Source organism: Pleurodeles waltl, chromosome 4_2 (assembly GCF_031143425.1).
Source record: "Pleurodeles waltl isolate 20211129_DDA chromosome 4_2, aPleWal1.hap1.20221129, whole genome shotgun sequence".
Classification (NCBI taxonomy): domain Eukaryota; kingdom Metazoa; phylum Chordata; class Amphibia; order Caudata; family Salamandridae; genus Pleurodeles; species Pleurodeles waltl.
In genome coordinates, this window is record NC_090443.1 from 1,032,719,039 (window position 1) to 1,032,735,433 (window position 16,395).

General features: G+C 47.4%; 1 protein-coding gene across 1 annotated transcript in view; it reads right to left on the reverse strand.

The window, feature by feature from the left end:
* Nucleotides 1–12,297: 12,297 nt before the first annotated feature.
* SSH3 (slingshot protein phosphatase 3) overlaps nucleotides 12,298–16,395 on the reverse strand; it is a 188,749-nt gene continuing 184,651 nt past the window's right edge. The window contains exon 14 of the mRNA XM_069232940.1: nucleotides 12,298–14,640. Within this exon, the coding sequence (XP_069089041.1) occupies nucleotides 13,801–14,640 (840 nt within the window). The 3' untranslated portion in view covers nucleotides 12,298–13,800. The remainder of the gene's footprint in view (nucleotides 14,641–16,395) is intronic.

Genomic DNA, 16,395 nt, shown 5'->3' on the forward strand with positions numbered 1-16,395 from the left:
TTCACAGAAGTTAAAAGGTTGGGAGCCACTGGTTTAGAGCTTTGTGGCCAGCTCCAAACCTCAGAGTCTTTCACAGTAGTGCGTCAGTGAAGTCATGGCGCGCTCAGTGCTGTTTATTGCCTTGTAGTCAAGGCTCCTTCTGAGATTGCTTCCCTGGGAAGAGATCCTCCCATCCATGACAAATGTCTTTTTGAGGCTTGGATTTTGGCAGCTGGTTCTTTCAGTCTGCCTCAGAATTAGGATGTGTTGTCTTATGTGCATGTGTCATGGGGTCCCTGTAGGTCATATCCGGATCCATGGGATGATACGTACAAGGGACTCCTGATGGGCATCTGGAGTTCAGGATCGACTTTCCGTTTTATTGATGCAAACAGGCTGTGCCACTTCCTCGGCGACCGTAGCAGATGGACTCAGAGTCTTGGTGTTCAATTATGGAATAATGCACCCAGCATCAAAGAGTTACAAACATAGAAAATATGCATACGATCATTAATAATCAATGTTATAGGCCACACTAGCCAATACCATATTCGAATGAACAGTGCACTGGTAATAAAAACAGGTTGAGGACATAAATTGTTTAACAATAGTTACCATGAATAAATCTGCTTAAACCAAAAGCAGTGTATTTATTTGTTGGGGCGGGAGTGGAGGGGCTTGGGTAGTTTATTTTTTAGGATTTAAATGGGTGGGGGTCTGGGTAGTTTAGTTTTTAGGGGTGGGGGAAGTTGGGTAGTTTTTTTTTTTAGGGCTTACGGTGGGTGGGAGTCATCGTAGTTATTAGGTGTGGCGGGGAGATTTTACGGCTCAGGGCAGGTGGGGGTGTCGGGGTAGTTTAGTTTTTAGGGGCAGGGGTTGGGGGTAGGTTTTTATTTTTTTTAGGGCTTACGTGGTAGTTTAGTTATTAAGGGTAGGGGAAGGTTTTAGGGCCCAGGATGGGTGGGGGTATCTAGGTAGTTTGCTTATTAGGGGGTGGGGTAGTTTTGGGCCTCAGGGAGTGTGTGTGGGGGGGGTGGTATGGCAGAACCACACATGCCGTTTCCACGTATGCCTTTACTAGGCATGCTTTTACAACGAAATTCGTTAAAAACTCATGTGTGGTAAGGTCATGCGCGGAAAAGACGCAGTCATGGTTCTGACCGCGTTGTTAGTGCATGCGTTGTTCGGGTATGCGTGGTTCTGTCATATACCCGATTGGCAGATTCGAAAGGCCTGGTAGTCTGGCCCCAGCCCCGTCAGATCTTTGAGTTCACGTGGACAACAAAGGGGCGCTTCAATGAGGTTTGCTCTGGATTGCTTAATGTCTGGTTGACTACAGACACTGGTTTTTCAGCAGCAAGAGTATTTTCCCCCCATGCAAACCCGTCCAAACTAGATGGCAGAAAACCACAGTCTAAGGAGGCGCATAGATGCACTGGTGTTGGATTTTTAAGTCCAACACCTTCCCTACTGTTGCGTAGACTGGAGTTGGAATAGAAATTTATACTATTCCAAAGTCCAGTGCCCCCTTAGGCAAGTTGTTGTAACGAGTTGCGTGGTAAAGTAATGCGTGGGCCCATCGCAGTCGTGGTAGAGACAGCGTTGTAAAGGCATGCGGGGTAAACGCATGCGGGGTTCCATCACACAACCGGCACAAGTGTTAGGGTGGAGAGTGGTGCAATACACAATAATAAATAATCTAATCCATAAATGTACTTTGTAAAGGTGTTGAAACACTTTGGGGATTGGGAGAGGAAGCGATAACACCAGCTGTACAAATGCCATAACGCAGTCACATGAAAAGGTTTCTCAACAAGTATGTTTTAAGAAGGGGCATTCCTGATGTGTGCCAGGGTAGCTTCTCATATCCAGGGTGCAGTACCAGCAAAAAATCTATTCCACAGGAAGCTCAAAAGTCAGTTGTACAAGCTTTGGTCCTCAGGAAGGGGTTTACATAGTAAAAATAAAAAAGAGACTAGCATTTCAGGGGCCTGTCGGGAAACGGGACCGCCTCACTTTGTAAGGACTGGGATGAGGAGGTCCTATGGTGGGGGGGGGTAAAGACAACGCCCCTGGAAGTCAAGACTCGGCCTAACAAAAGCTGCACTTCCTGCGGGTCCATGCCTAGTCACTGGCAATAGATGCAAAGATCACATCACCCTTGTAGTATCGATCTTCAGTGGCTCCCAACTCACACCCCCTGCCAACTTAAACCTGCACCTACAAAGCAATGCATGTGAACACACCAAAATATCTTGAACCCTAAATCAAGATTTCTGGAGGCTCACGCTTGTGGAGAAGTGAGAGAGCAATGCACCTGGAATTCCAAAAGTTTTCAAAACACAGGGCCCTGAAGCAGGAGGTTTCAGGAACAGCTCTACCACTCTTGACGAGGAAGGTGCCTACTCAGAGCTACCAAGGTTTGAGATTGCTATGCTCGACATTTTCATAATTTCAGTGTAAAATATGAGTGACATTTCAACGACTATGAGTGACACTTTCTCGCCAGCAAAATCAAACAATGAAGACGGGAGAACCATATAAATATAATATATCGAGAATCCTATACATCCCATAGTACACAGGCGCCACCTTGTGGCCTTTGATAACACTACTCAGAGCTTACCTAGCCAAAGTGAGAAACTGGGACTAGAAGGTTTTACCGCACTTCAGGACACGAATATTTTGCGTAACAATCTCAGACATTGCGGTAATGCGGAAAAAATGACTGAAAATGCGTTATTCTAATACAAGATGCTTGGCACTTGGTAGGGCTGGCTACTATCAACATCTTTCACAATTAACTTAAACAATTCTTGCTTAAGGTCTGGCAAAACCAGGGCTACCATTTCTGGGTTTACTGCTCAAAGTTTTGCTCACGAAGGTCCCCCCAAACTGTACCTATGTGTGTAAAAGGGTCCCTTCAAGACCCCTCTATGACATTCATCTAAGGGTCGATCTATAGTTGCAAATACAAAAATAAATCAATATTTAAACTTCACCTATTGGCATCTGTGGCAGTTGACGCTTTCGGTCTGGTTTGTACAAATTTTACTGATGCACAACTGATGCCTGAAATACAGTTTGAGCCTCAGTGTTGGGTATTGCGGTCTGTATTGTACAACTATGTCTGTTCTCACACTCAGGATCCCAGCTCCTTCCAGCTGTCACAAAATCTTACTCGTTTCCGTATCATACATTAGATACTGAGATGTACAGTACTGGAATGCTCACGATGCCCGGTTTGAGCTTAACCAAACTGTGCAGATATGGGATCTGTGCAAGTTGCACAGGGTAAAACATGGTGTGTTGGAGTGTAGAGAGATCTTTGTTTTTGGATCACAGATTTTGTGCACAGATAATTTATGAGTGAAATATCCGAGAGTGCTAAGGTGCACAGTATGGTAGGTGAGCAACCATTTTTCATAACGCATCCTGAATCAAGAGTTAATCATTTAAGGAAAGCAGATTTTGGGGTAATAGGTTCCTGTTGTGTGGCATTGGTCTTAAATCTCTCAACAACATGTAGGACAGCTCTATGTTGAGTGCATCAGTTTCTAGGCGGCTGGTGGGGATGGCCAACTGGTAATCCAATCAAGAAACTGTCAGAGCCTCTACTGCTAGTTTCAAGTCTTGCGTAGTGTGCGTGTGTTTTTAAGGTAATGGAGCTTCCGGTGTTGAAATTCTGCAGATTTAACCAGAGCTAGAATATACTCTTTGATGTCAAGATGTCCATCCAAGAGGAATCACATGGATTTGTTAATGGGGAAACTTTGAATTGATGCCGGTATTCTGAAGGGTTGTAAGCCAGATGTGGTTGCGGTTACAGTTAACTTTCGTGAAAGAGCAAAATTAATTCAGCCTTAGAAGAGTTACATTTTAAGTATTTCTGCGCCATCTATTTATGAATGGCTAGAAGAGCTGGTCTGATGCAAACAGATTGCAGAAGTATAACATTTATGATAAATACAGGTGCCATCGGCCTACGAATGAAAGAATACACTGACATTTTTAGGAAGGTCTTCAAGTTTTTTTTTTTTTTAAAGTAAAGACAAGGGCACAACTAGGAAGTCTTGTGGTTCGACACAAGGGAATTATATCGGAGAGGGCGTGACCTGTTTTTATTTGCTGAAGACGATCAATAAAGTAGGATTCAAACCATTTCAGTGCTCCTTCGAGGGCATCTAAAAGGGGTTGGGTGCTCCACAGTATGGCTGCTTTGAGAGCTAGTAATGTGTTAAGTCATGGGTATCCTTCAAAAAAGGATGGCGAAAGTTCTTCAAGGTCACATGTTGCTGATTCTATAAAGTGGTCATCTTCAAATCCAAATTGAAATATGCCAAGCAGTGCACTTTCTTTGATGTGTGTGTGCTTTTTATTTTCATTGCCCAAAAGGGAGGTGGAACATCTCCACTACAGAGTGCAGGCTCTGTGCAGCCTTGAGGCACCCTGTTGGAGTGAAGAATTAGATATAGCCAGACGCTGCAGATGCAAAGTTTATGCTAGTTTTTTGGAAATGTTGGGAGGGGATCTTCGGAATATGAAGAAGGCTTGATGTCAGAGAAAAGCGACAGAAGGTCTTCAGAAACTTCAGCAAATGAAGTACATGAAGCAGACACTTTTCAGAGGCTTTGGGATTGAAGAGCATCTTCACTTACGCTGGCTAGATCTTCCCTGAGTTAGGTCAGTTAGAGTTAGAGAGCGCCTCTCCGAATTCAGCAATTGCTTTTGGAAAGAAAGAAAGCAAATTCTTTACTTCTAGATGTATCTGGAACCGAAAAGTAGGAGCTGTTGGAGACTTGATTATTTCAAAAGCCTTTTTTGATCAGTGTTTAGCTGCATTGAGATTACACAAGGAGCTTTTGCAGAGGACAGGCATTTTGGAACTTTTACCTTTAATATTAAGCTGATTTAGGAAATAATTGTGCACCTCCAGATTCCTTCAGCTTTATGGATGGGGCATGTTTTGAAGCAGCAACCCAGGAAGAACTATTAGAAGTTTGGGATTTTTATTTTGGCTCCACGTCCATTATTGGCGTTGTGTGCTCTGGAATGACATTGCGGGACCTATATTGGCACCAACCTGGTGCGCTGACGTCAGTTTCTTTTCACGACTTTCCACACCAGAAGTGCTGAGCCATGAAGAACTCTGACCACTGGTGCGTCAAAACTAGGGTCCTGAAAGGGAAGTCCCAGTCCCTAGTAATCAGTTTGCAGAGCGGGAGGATGGGTGGGTTGGTTGGTAAAGAATCTGCAACTAGAATATGTCTCTACCAGATAATGTATTACCGAAGGTAAGAAACTTGTTTATTTGATAGAGACTTCTAGTTGCAGATTCCTCAGATACCCAAGCAATACCACCCCCGGAGGTGGGCCTGCGAACCAAGATCATACTAGGAAGTCCTGCAGGATCAAACGGGCAAAATACCTGTCCCTTTGGAGCATCTGAGAGGGAGTCAGGTGTGACTATGGCACGTTTATAGTGAACCCCAGCAAAATGTAGGAGGTCCGCTGTAGTCTCGACTTGGGAGACAACAGTCTGGGGCGATCCCGCCTTTAACAGCCAGTCGTCGAGGTACGGTAAGACTGGAACCCCTGACCAGATGAGCTAAGACTGCCATCACTTTGGTGAACACCCCAGGGGTGCTGGTAAGGCCAAAACGGAGCACAGTAAAGTGAAAATGCTTGTAGCCTACTGTGAACCCCAAGTAACGTCTGTGGGCAGGCAGGACGGGAATATGGAAATATGCGTCCTGCAAGTCCCACGCTACCATCCAGTATTCCTGGTCCAGGGCGGATAGGACCTGAGCCAGAGTGAGCATTTTGAACTTCTCCTTCCTGAGGAAGCGATTGAGGGACTGGAGGTCTAGGATAGTGCGGAGGCCCTTGTCCTTTTTGGGCACCAGAAAGTAGCAGGAATAACAGCCACAACGTACTTCTGGCACAGGGACCCTCTCTATGGCTCCCTTGGCCAAGAGAGTCGTAACCTCCTCACAGAGAAGTACCAGGTGATCCTCCGTCATCCGATCGTAGGATGGAGGCATGGATAGAGGGGTAGCCAGAAGGGGAGGGAGTAGCCCCTTTGGACTATTTGCAAAACCCACCCATCTGACGTGATGGATTGCCAGCGGGCAGGTGTTTGCGAATCCTGCCTCCAACTGATCCTTGATGGGGAAGCTTCAGACTAGGAAGGTTTGTAGGCTGCAGCCGGCCCACTGATCGACGAGGACGTTGGATCCCACGCCCCAGGCCACATTGAGTCTGGGCAGCATGTGTGGAACGGTGGATGAAGGAAAAGGGATGTGGTTGGGTGCCGCTTCTGTTGCCACAAAGGGGCGAAGAGCAGACTGAGGGTGGTGAGGGGCAGCTGCGAGGCCCAAGGACTTGGCCATAGCCCAGGACTCCTGAACGTGCTCCAGCGCCAAGTACTTTGTCTCAGAAGATGAGCATGCCATCAAAGGGCATGTCCATAAGCGCAGCTTGGACATCCTCTGAAAAGCCAGACGTCCTCAACCAAGTATAGCACATCAAGGCCACTGTCGATGCAACCAATCTACCTAGTGAGTTGTAAGGAAATGCCTCCTTGGCATGGTTGCCCCCTGACTTTTTGCCTTTGCTGATGCTATGTTTACAATTGAAAGTGTGCTGAGGCCTGCTAACCAGGCCCCAGCACCAGTGTTCTTTCCCTAACCTGTACTTTTGTATCCACAATTGGCAGACCCTGGCATCCAGATAAGTCCCTTGTAACTGGTACTTCTAGTACCAAGGGCCCTGATGCCAAGGAAGGTCTCTAAGGGCTGCAGCATGTCTTATGCCACCCTGGAGACCTCTCACTCAGCACAGACACACTGCTTGCCAGCTTGTGTGTGCTAGTGAGAACAAAACGAGTAAGTCGACATGGCACTCCCCTCAGGGTGCCATGCCAGCCTCTCACTGCCTATGCAAGTATAGGTCAGTCACCCCTCTAGCAGGCCTTACAGCCCTAAGGCAGGGTGCACTATACCATAGGTGAGGGTACCAGTGCATGAGCATGGTACCCCTACAGTGTCTAAACAAAACCTTAGACATTGTAAGTGCAGGGTAGCCATAAGAGTATATGGTCTGGGAGTTTGTCAAACACGAACTCCACAGCACCATAATGGCTACACTGAAAACTGGGAAGTTTGGTATCAAACTTCTCAGCACAATAAATGCACACTGATGCCAGTGTACATTTTATTGTAAAATACACCACAGAGGGCACCTTAGAGGTGCCCCCTGAAACTTAACCGACTGTCTGTGTAGGCTGACTAGTTCCAGCAGCCTGCCACACTAGAGACATGTTGCTGGCCCCATGGGGAGAGTGCCTTTGTCACTCTGAGGCCAGTAACAAAGCCTGCACTGGGTGGAGATGCTAACACCTCCCCCAGGCAGGAGCTGTAACACCTGGCGGTGAGCCTCAAAGGCTCACCCCTTTGTCACAGCCCAGCAGGGCACTCCAGCTTAGTGGAGTTGCCCGCCCCCTCCGGCCACGGCCCCCACTTTTGGCGGCAAGGCTGGAGGGAACAAAGAAAGCAACAAGGAGGAGTCACTGGCCAGTCAGGACAGCCCCTAAGGTGTCCTGAGCTGAGGTGACTCTAACTTTTAGAAATCCTCCATCTTGCAGATGGAGGATTCCCCCAATAGGGTTAGGATTGTGACCCCCTCCCCTTGGGAGGAGGCACAAAGAGGGTGTACCCACCCTCAGGGCTAGTAGCCATTGGCTACTAACCCCCCAGACCTAAACACGCCCTTAAATTTAGTATTTAAGGGCTACCCTGAACCCTAGAAAATTAGATTCCTGCAACAACAACAAGAAGGACTGCCCAGCTGAAAACCCCTGCAGAGGAAGACCAGAAGACAACAACTGCCTTGGCTCCAGAAACTCACCGGCCTGTCTCCTGCCTTCCAAAGAACTCTGCTCCAGCGACGCCTTCCAAAGGGACCAGCGACCTCTGAATCCTCTGAGGACTGCCCTGCTTCGACGACGACAAGAAACTCCCGAGGACAGCGGACCTGCTCCAAAAAGACTGCAACTTTGTTTCAAGAAGCAGCTTTAAAGAACCCTGCAACTCCCCGCAAGAAGCGTGAGACTTGCAACACTGCACCCGGCGACCCCGACTCGGCTGGTGGAGAACCAACACCTCAGGGAGGACCCCCGGACTACTCTACGACTGTGAGTACCAAAACCTGTCCCCCCTGAGCCCCCACAGCGCCGCCTGCAGAGGGAATCCCGAGGCTTCCCCTGACCGCGACTCTCTGAAACCTAAGTCCCGACGCCTGGAAAAGACCCTGCACCCGCAGCCCCCAGGACCTGAAGGACCGGACTTTCACTGCAGAAGTGACCCCCAGGAGTCCCTCTCCCTTGCCCAAGTGGAGGTTTCCCCGAGGAAGCCCCCCCTTGCCTGCCTGCAGCGCTGAAGAGATCCCTTGATCTCTCATAGACTAACATTGAAAACCCGACGCTTGTTTCTACACTGCACCCGGCCGCCCCCGCGCTGCTGAGGGTGAAATTTCTGTGTGGGCTTGTGTCCCCCCCCGTGCCCTACAAAACCCCCCTGGTCTGCCCTCCGAAGACGCGGGTACTTACCTGCAAGCAGACCGGAACCGGGGCACCCCCTTCTCTCCATTATAGCCTATGCGTTTTGGGCACCACTTTGAACTCTGCACCTGACCGGCCCTGAGCTGCTGGTGTGGTGACTTTGGGGTTGCTCTGAACCCCCAACGGTGGGCTACCTTGGACCAAGAACTGAACCCTGTAAGTGTCTTACTTACCTGGTAAAACTAACAAAAACTTACCTCCCCCAGGAACTGTGAAAATTGCACTAAGTGTCCACTTTTGAAATAGCTATTTGTCAATAACTTGAAAAGTATACATGCAATTGAAATGATTCAAAGTTCCTAATGTACTTACCTGCAATACCTTTCAAACAAGATATTACATGTTAAATTTGAACCTGTGGTTCTTAAAATAAACTAAGAAAATATATTTTTCTATAACAAAACCTATTGGCTGGATTTGTCTCTGAGTGTGTGTACCTCATTTATTGTCTATGTGTATGTACAACAAATGCTTAACACTACTCCTTGGATAAGCCTACTGCTCGACCACACTACCACAAAATAGAGCATTAGTATTATCTATTTTTACCACTATTTTACCTCTAAGGGGAACCCTTGGACTCTGTGCATGCTATTCCTTACTTTGAAATAGCACATACAGAGCCAACTTCCTACATGAGTCGGTCGTGTCCAGTCCACATCGTATTGTGAACTTCGCTGCATCTCTCCCATCAGCAACGAGAGAATGGCCAGGGCCTCCTCCGGGACCTGTGGCAGCACCTGCGCAACTGTGTCCCATAAAGTGTGGGAGCAACAGCCCTAAAGGTAAGTGGTGTTCACGGACCATAATGCCAGACTGGAGGAAGAAAACATTTTCTTCCCAAGCTGATCCAGTCTTTTGGGTTCCCTATCTAGGGGTGTGGAAGGGAATGCGTCTGGGGATGTGGAGGCTTGGATAACCAAGCTCTCAGGAGTTGGGTGTTGCGTAAAGAACACTGGGTCACTAGGCGCTGGTCTATGGAAACAGGCAATTGTCCTGTTGACAGGAGCCCCTGTGCGGGTTTTGGAACAAGTACCCAGCAGGACATCATGAGGGCTTCATTAAAGGGCAAAAGGGGTTCAGAAGAGGAAGCCCCGTGTTGAGGCATCTCAGTCAGAATGTTGGTCCTGACTGTCACTGAAGGCAGCTCGAGGACCAGGACCTCAGCCGTTCTTCTCACCACCATGAAGTAGGACACTCCCTCCTCCGCAGCCATGGTAGGGGGAGAAAACCTGCAAGTGTCAGGGGAAGTGTCCAGACCACTAGCTTCACCCAGGTCCATATAACAGTCCATAGGGTCTTCAAGCTGGTGTTCTAAGGGATCCAGCAACCCCTCCCAATCCTCACCGTACCCCAACCCATAAGAGCAAGGGTCAGAATCTGACCTAGGTAGCAAGGTCCCTGCCGAAGTCAGAATTAGTATTGCATGGCGCTGGTCCAGCTTTGTGTCAGAGTCTGCAATAAGGATGGGGTCGACGCCGACCATGGGCAAGGCGGTGTTAGGAGCGTCGACATCGGAACTGTAGTCAGGGAAGATCAAGATGGCACGACCGACAGCAGTTCGGACCTGGGAATGTATCCCTCGGTGCCATCCGAAGCCGAGGCCAAACACGCCGTGCGAGATCAGAGACAAGTGTTCCAGCGGGTCGGACTGCCCAAATAGGAGGCGCATGGCTTCACAGAACTGATGGAGTTGGGCAGGTGTGACTCCAGCTCCCAGAACTCGGGGAGGTGCAGAGCTGACCCAGAAGCAGGCTCCAAGGATTGAAGCCCAGAGCAACGATGCTCCTTTTCCTGCATTGTGTCATCCAACCGACAGGGTGAAGTCGAAGACGGCTTGCTCTTCTTCAACAACTTCTTATGCGATCATCCCAAGGACTTAGAGTGGGAGGACGAAGAGTGGGAGCTCTGCAACCGTTCTTGGAACCTTCATCTTGACTGAGACCAGGAGCGACGCGGAGCTCAGCACCACGCCACAAGTAGCTTCAGGGACCGCTCCCTCAAAGCTTCTGGATTCATGGCCCAGCACTTGGAGCACGACTTCGGGTCGTGGTAGCGCTCCATACACCACAAACACACGAGGTGTGGATCTGTCACAGACATCATCCGTTGACAGGAGTCACAGGGCTTGAACTCGGTCTTCTGTGACGAAATTTTGACGCACCAGAAGTGTCAAAAAATGTTTTGCTGAAAGTCGAAAAGTACAGTCAAAAAGTGATTGTAGGGGTAGCTCTTCTTCAGATCTGCACAAGGCTGATATGGAAAGAAAAGAACTGACTTCACCATGCCGAGGTGACACCTACATAGGTCCTGCAACGCCATTCCAGTGCACACAACGCCAATGACAGATGCACAGCCGACCAATGCCACCTAACAGCGTGCAGGTGTACTGCTCTATAAAAATCCCTGGATCCTGACTGGCGCCTGGGTGAAATTCTATGGTAAGTAATCTGCGACTAGATGTCTCTATCAGATAATAAATAATAGATGCAATACTATGCCTGAGTTTGAGGCAACGCTGTAAATGGTGGGCACATTTTAATAACCACCCACAACATTTCTTCAGACCATGATGAGTATTTTCTTAGGCTATTTCTGTAGTTCAAACCCAGTCCTCAGAAACAACAAACTACTGAGCTAAGCACAGTAAAAGAGGCAGTAGAAGAGATGGCATATGTTGCACGTCCCATAAATCGTCCCCTCATTATTCTAATCATGTTTGTGACATGGGCACAGGAAACTGCCTGGCATTAAGAAAGAACCCAGAGAATAGGGAAAGCGTAGAGAGTATACCAATAAAAAACAGCTTTATGGGGGACACAGCAAGAGGATGAATGGTTTTAGTTTGTTTCTGAATTGGAGAGAGGGATGGTTTTGGTATAGTGGCACAAATCTCTAGAATGTGGGCACATAAAATGAGAATGCGGTTTTCCATGTCCTCTCTTTGTAGGACCCGGGATATTTTGCCAGGTGGTGTGGATTACTGTTTCTCTCTGTCCTTTGGAGACCACTTGCTTGTTGATATGGTGGTTTGGTCTACTGGCTTGTAAGGCTTCGTAAGTGATGAGTAAGCAATGGATTTGAAGGGAAGCCACTGTAGATCTCAGCGAGAATTTGGGAACATATTTTCAGTGGCTACATATTGGGTGGACCATGGTGTGGAAGGCTGCTTTCTGAGAGGTGAAGATGGGGTCTGGACCACCATTTAGCAGGGAATTGCCTCCATCAGTGTGGGAAAACATAGCAGCTTGTACTGTACAGTGAAAGTTGATAGGAGGGAAGAGAGGTCTCAACTTTCCAGGAGGATCAGAAGGTGCTTTCAGGGTTACCTGTTTCGAGTAAGTCCACTGTAAGACATTTATCTGATGTAGGCATCTCTTCACAGCACCAATGTATACCTTCCTATGGAATGCAACAGCCCTGTAGTGTCCTGCTGGACACGTCATGCAAGAGCCCCTCTCAGGGGCCCATACTTACACACACACCCATCCAACACAGGTGTCATCAGTCATGTGACCCTGTTAATAAAAGGGATGGGATGCACATGCTCATGGCCAGTTATCACCCATACCACTAGTGTCCGTGTGGTTCTTTATTTAGCATGTGGGCCTAGGACCCATGTTGTTACAGGACTGAGCAAAACATTCTCAAAGTAATTCCACTGTGCTGACTTTCTGAGCAAAAAAAGGACAACAACGAATTTTTAATGTGTTTATTTGCAGCAGGAATTGGCCATAAATATAAAAACATCTCTATATAACGGAAGCAGGAGAACATTCTAAAGGATCTGCATTACTTGAGTACACGCGTGTTCATATAAAATGGAAGTCCAGCTGTTATGATTAAAATATCCTTCCCCAAGGCTTTAGCAATCCAAGCAAGTTCCTGATATGTGCTTACACTGTGGCCCTGATGCAACTCCTTCAGCCCAAGGAGCATACACAAAGCTCCCCCCATCTCAAAATCAGCAAAGATAGCAAACTTGAAAACAGCAGCTAGCAAAAAAGCAAATGTGCAAACCATTTTTGGGTAGAATAGAAATGTATGGAATTGAGGTCCTTGTCCACAGTGTATTTTTAGAAAGCTTGTTTGTGGCTTCTGCACATCTCAGAGCCCATATCAGTCCAGTTGTCTGCGAGCCTTGGGCCGAGCACTGAGTGACGCAGACCTACCTGACGGACGTGGTCTTTGCTAATTGGCAGTGCTTAATAAAAACACAATTCACAGTTATAAATGTTTTGAAGAGCAACTGGTGGATTAAAATTAAAAATGGGAAGATAGAGATGGAATGAAAAGAGGCATGGCAGTACAATGTGTAATGAGGAAGAGAAAGCCTGGGTGGATAGAAACAGACAGGAAAAGGAATGAGGTGTGTAATGTGTGCAGACAAGGAGTTAAGAGAACACAGAGGAGAATCAGAGAATAAAAGAGTGGAGCGAAATGGTGAAGAAAGTGTGCTGGAGTGAGACCTGAGATGAAGATAAAATGATTGAATATGGGAAAGGCAAATGCGAAAAGTGGACATTCAACATAGGAGGAGAGGAAGATCTGAGGGACTGAGAAGAAGGGACAAGAGAAGAAACTGTCAGGTGAAAAGAAAATATCAAGAAATTACAAAAGAAAGGAAGAAAGAGGAAAAACGAGAATGTGTGAGAAATGGAGAAGAAAACTGGAAATTGAGAGTGAAAAAAAGAGAAAAGGCGATAGCCGGGTAAAGAGGAAAGCATGAAAACGTGTGAGGAGGGGAAAAAAGCTGGAAGAAAGGCATGGAAAAAAGGAGAAAAGGAACTGGTGGGAAAGGAAGTGAAGAAAAAGTTTGCAAAATGTAGAATTGGCTAGTGGGATTGAGGCAGATGCAAGAGAAGACAGGGAAGCAGCAGATGGGTGAGAAGGTATGAAGGTGGGGAAGAAATTAGAAAGTGCAAGAAGACCAACAGAAAAAAAGGGGGCAAGTGGGTGGAATGCGATTTGAGAAAGCTTTCTAGCAATTATAGCTAAAGGTACACCCACCATGAAATAAGGGCAAAAACAAAAATCCCAACCTAGAATTTGTGCGAATTGCCTTAGCCTGGCTACCCAGGTATCAGCCTTTATCGCACCCCTGAGGTATCGCCACCACCCGTGCAGTACTTTGCACAGTCATCTGAAGAGGGATTGAAAGAAGTTTTTAAATCCAGAAGCACATGGCTTTAGTCTATATTTCAAAGGGCCTTTTGTGGCCCCACCTCCCAACTGGCTCCATTTTCATGACCAACCTTGTGGCCGTTGGACTTTTCGGAAGGTGGGTTCTCCTCTACCTCAACGGTTTCCCAGCGCACCATTTTCCTGGGGCCCGATGTAGATCTCTCTAGCTTGGACATGGCCGGGTCCCTCTCCCTGTTGTCCGGGAGAAGGTCAGTGGGTTCCAGGATGCTGGAGCCTGTCTCCTGGCTGTCGGGGACACTAGCGGCAGGGTTTGGGTGAAATGAATCCGATACAGTTGACCCCTGAGGCACCGGTGGCACACCCTCTTCCACCAGCTCGGAATAGGCCCCCTCCTCTTGCTGCAATCTTTGTGAGCTCTCGAAGGCCCTGGTCTGTCGCGATACCAAGGCTGCCTTCTTGAGCTCGGCCACGGACTGCAAGTGCTTCAATTGTGGTCTTGCACCAAACGCGTCTTCAGCAGCTGCTCCGGCACCCCCACAGTTCTGCCAGTCCGTCGGGCCCTGAGGGTTCTGCCGCAGCCGGTCCAGCACTCGCGCCTGCTTGCGCACTTTCCCAACCTGCGGCTGATAGGAGACCTGTTTTAGAATCTTCTTGTCCCCATGTTTGTGTCGTGGCAATGCCTTGGCACTAAAATGGGGGCGGTGTGGGTGGGTACCAGTCTCCTTGTCAATCAGGGCCCTGGTCTGCCTAGGCAGACGTTTCTTTCCTCTGGGCTTTGCGGGTATGCTCTTTGACACCCCCTCACTCTTCTCTTCTGGGTTGATTGGCGGGAGAGGAGCATCTGAGAAGGGGGGCTCCTCTCCAATGGGGTTCTCCTCTGGTACGGATTCGAACACCTAGAGAGAAAGACATTTAAAAGCCTGTTTACATTTAACTGGGCATCATTTTAAACTTTTTCCCCAATCTTTCTCACCTTTATCCCCTTATCTTTGTTATTCCACCCCAGCACACAGCTGGCAGTGCACCCCACTCCTCCCCTACAGTAGCAATCTTAGGATTCTAAAGGCAGCCATCAAAGCACCCTGGCTGTGAACATCCAGTTTTTCAGCACTTGAACCTTGCAGCTCAAACCTGGGCCACATCTCTCATGCTAACATAATACTGAGGCCCACACGCAGACCTTCCAGTGCATCTCAGCCCTGCAGTAGTTCCTGCTAGTAGAGTATAGTCAACCACACCACAATGACAATCTTATAATGCAGCTCTGCATGCTGAGCAGATACTGCAAGCGACTGTAACCCCTCCGTCTAGAGAAATACTAAGGGCCTGATTTAGAGTGTGGCGGACGGGCTGCTCAGTCACAAGTGTGACGGAGATCCTATTCGCTGTATTACATGTGTCATTAAATATAATGAACTTGTAGTACAGCAGACGGGATATCCGTCAGGCTTGTGATGGAGTAACCCATTGGCTGAACTCTAAATCAGGCTTATAGTACGGCAGGCGGGATATCCGTCATATGTTTGATGGAGTAACTCATCTGCCGAATTCTAAATCTGGCTTTAAGTTTTTTGATAGGCAGAGCGATGCAGTTCTGAGGTGAAGAACTAGGACAAATAAGAAATTCAGCGTCTCCCAAGACAACAGATAAGGGAGGTCAAGCCACACACGGCAGATGCTAAATTATGTGCAAAGTGTGGCAAATATCGTTTTACCCAGAAAATAAATGTATATTTTTCCAGTGGCCATTATCACCATTTAAGTTTTGACATAGGTGTAGAGTTCTAATGCTGCAGTCGGAGTGTTGTGTTGGTGAGTTAGTATAGTGGTTGTGTTACAGTACCGTAACAATGCTGTATTTGTAGTGCTAAAGTGTCGGCAGCCAGACTTACTTATGAGACTTTGAACGTGCTATCTTCAACCGAACACTTGACTTCCTCCTGGCCAACTTTCTCTTCTATCAGACGCTCTATCGAAGTTGCTTAACTCTTTTGCTCCATTAAACTTACACAGATACCTCCACTTATGGCACAAGTATAAATCTGCTGACTACTTAGTTGATTTTTGGCAGCCTGGTGAGGATATGCTTCTCTGCTTAAGCCCACCAAAGAATAAATTTTTCAGAAAGGACTTAAATAGCAGGCTCATGACTCTTGCCGTCTATTTTAGACTCAATCAATTTTTTCTCCTCCTGATCCTTCTTCAGCACTCATGCACAGAGGACTTCACAATCTACTTCAGATCAAAAATATACACTATTCAAAGTTAGCAAAGTATGGGGTCCTTGACTACGCTATTATGACCTGGAGGGTGAGAACGACAAGTTGGGTCTAGGAGATACGGATGCTGTGTCCGAGGTGTCTGGTAATTACTGTCCTTAGGGTTGACTGCCCTGTGAAGCTTCATTTGCTGTGTTGTCGAACTCTCTGTGGCGTGGTCCGAGGACGATTTTGCCTCCCTTATTTCTATTGTTTTATTGTATTGGATGTCAATGATTCTGCACACTCGCTGTTGTGGACTTGTGTACCCTTTTAAGAACCACTGCTCTTGGTGCTCTATGAAGTTTTCTTATTTTGTTGTTTACGAAAATCTAAAAAACATATTTCAGAAAAAAATATCCACTATTTGGGCACCTTCACCGTTTTCGCCTG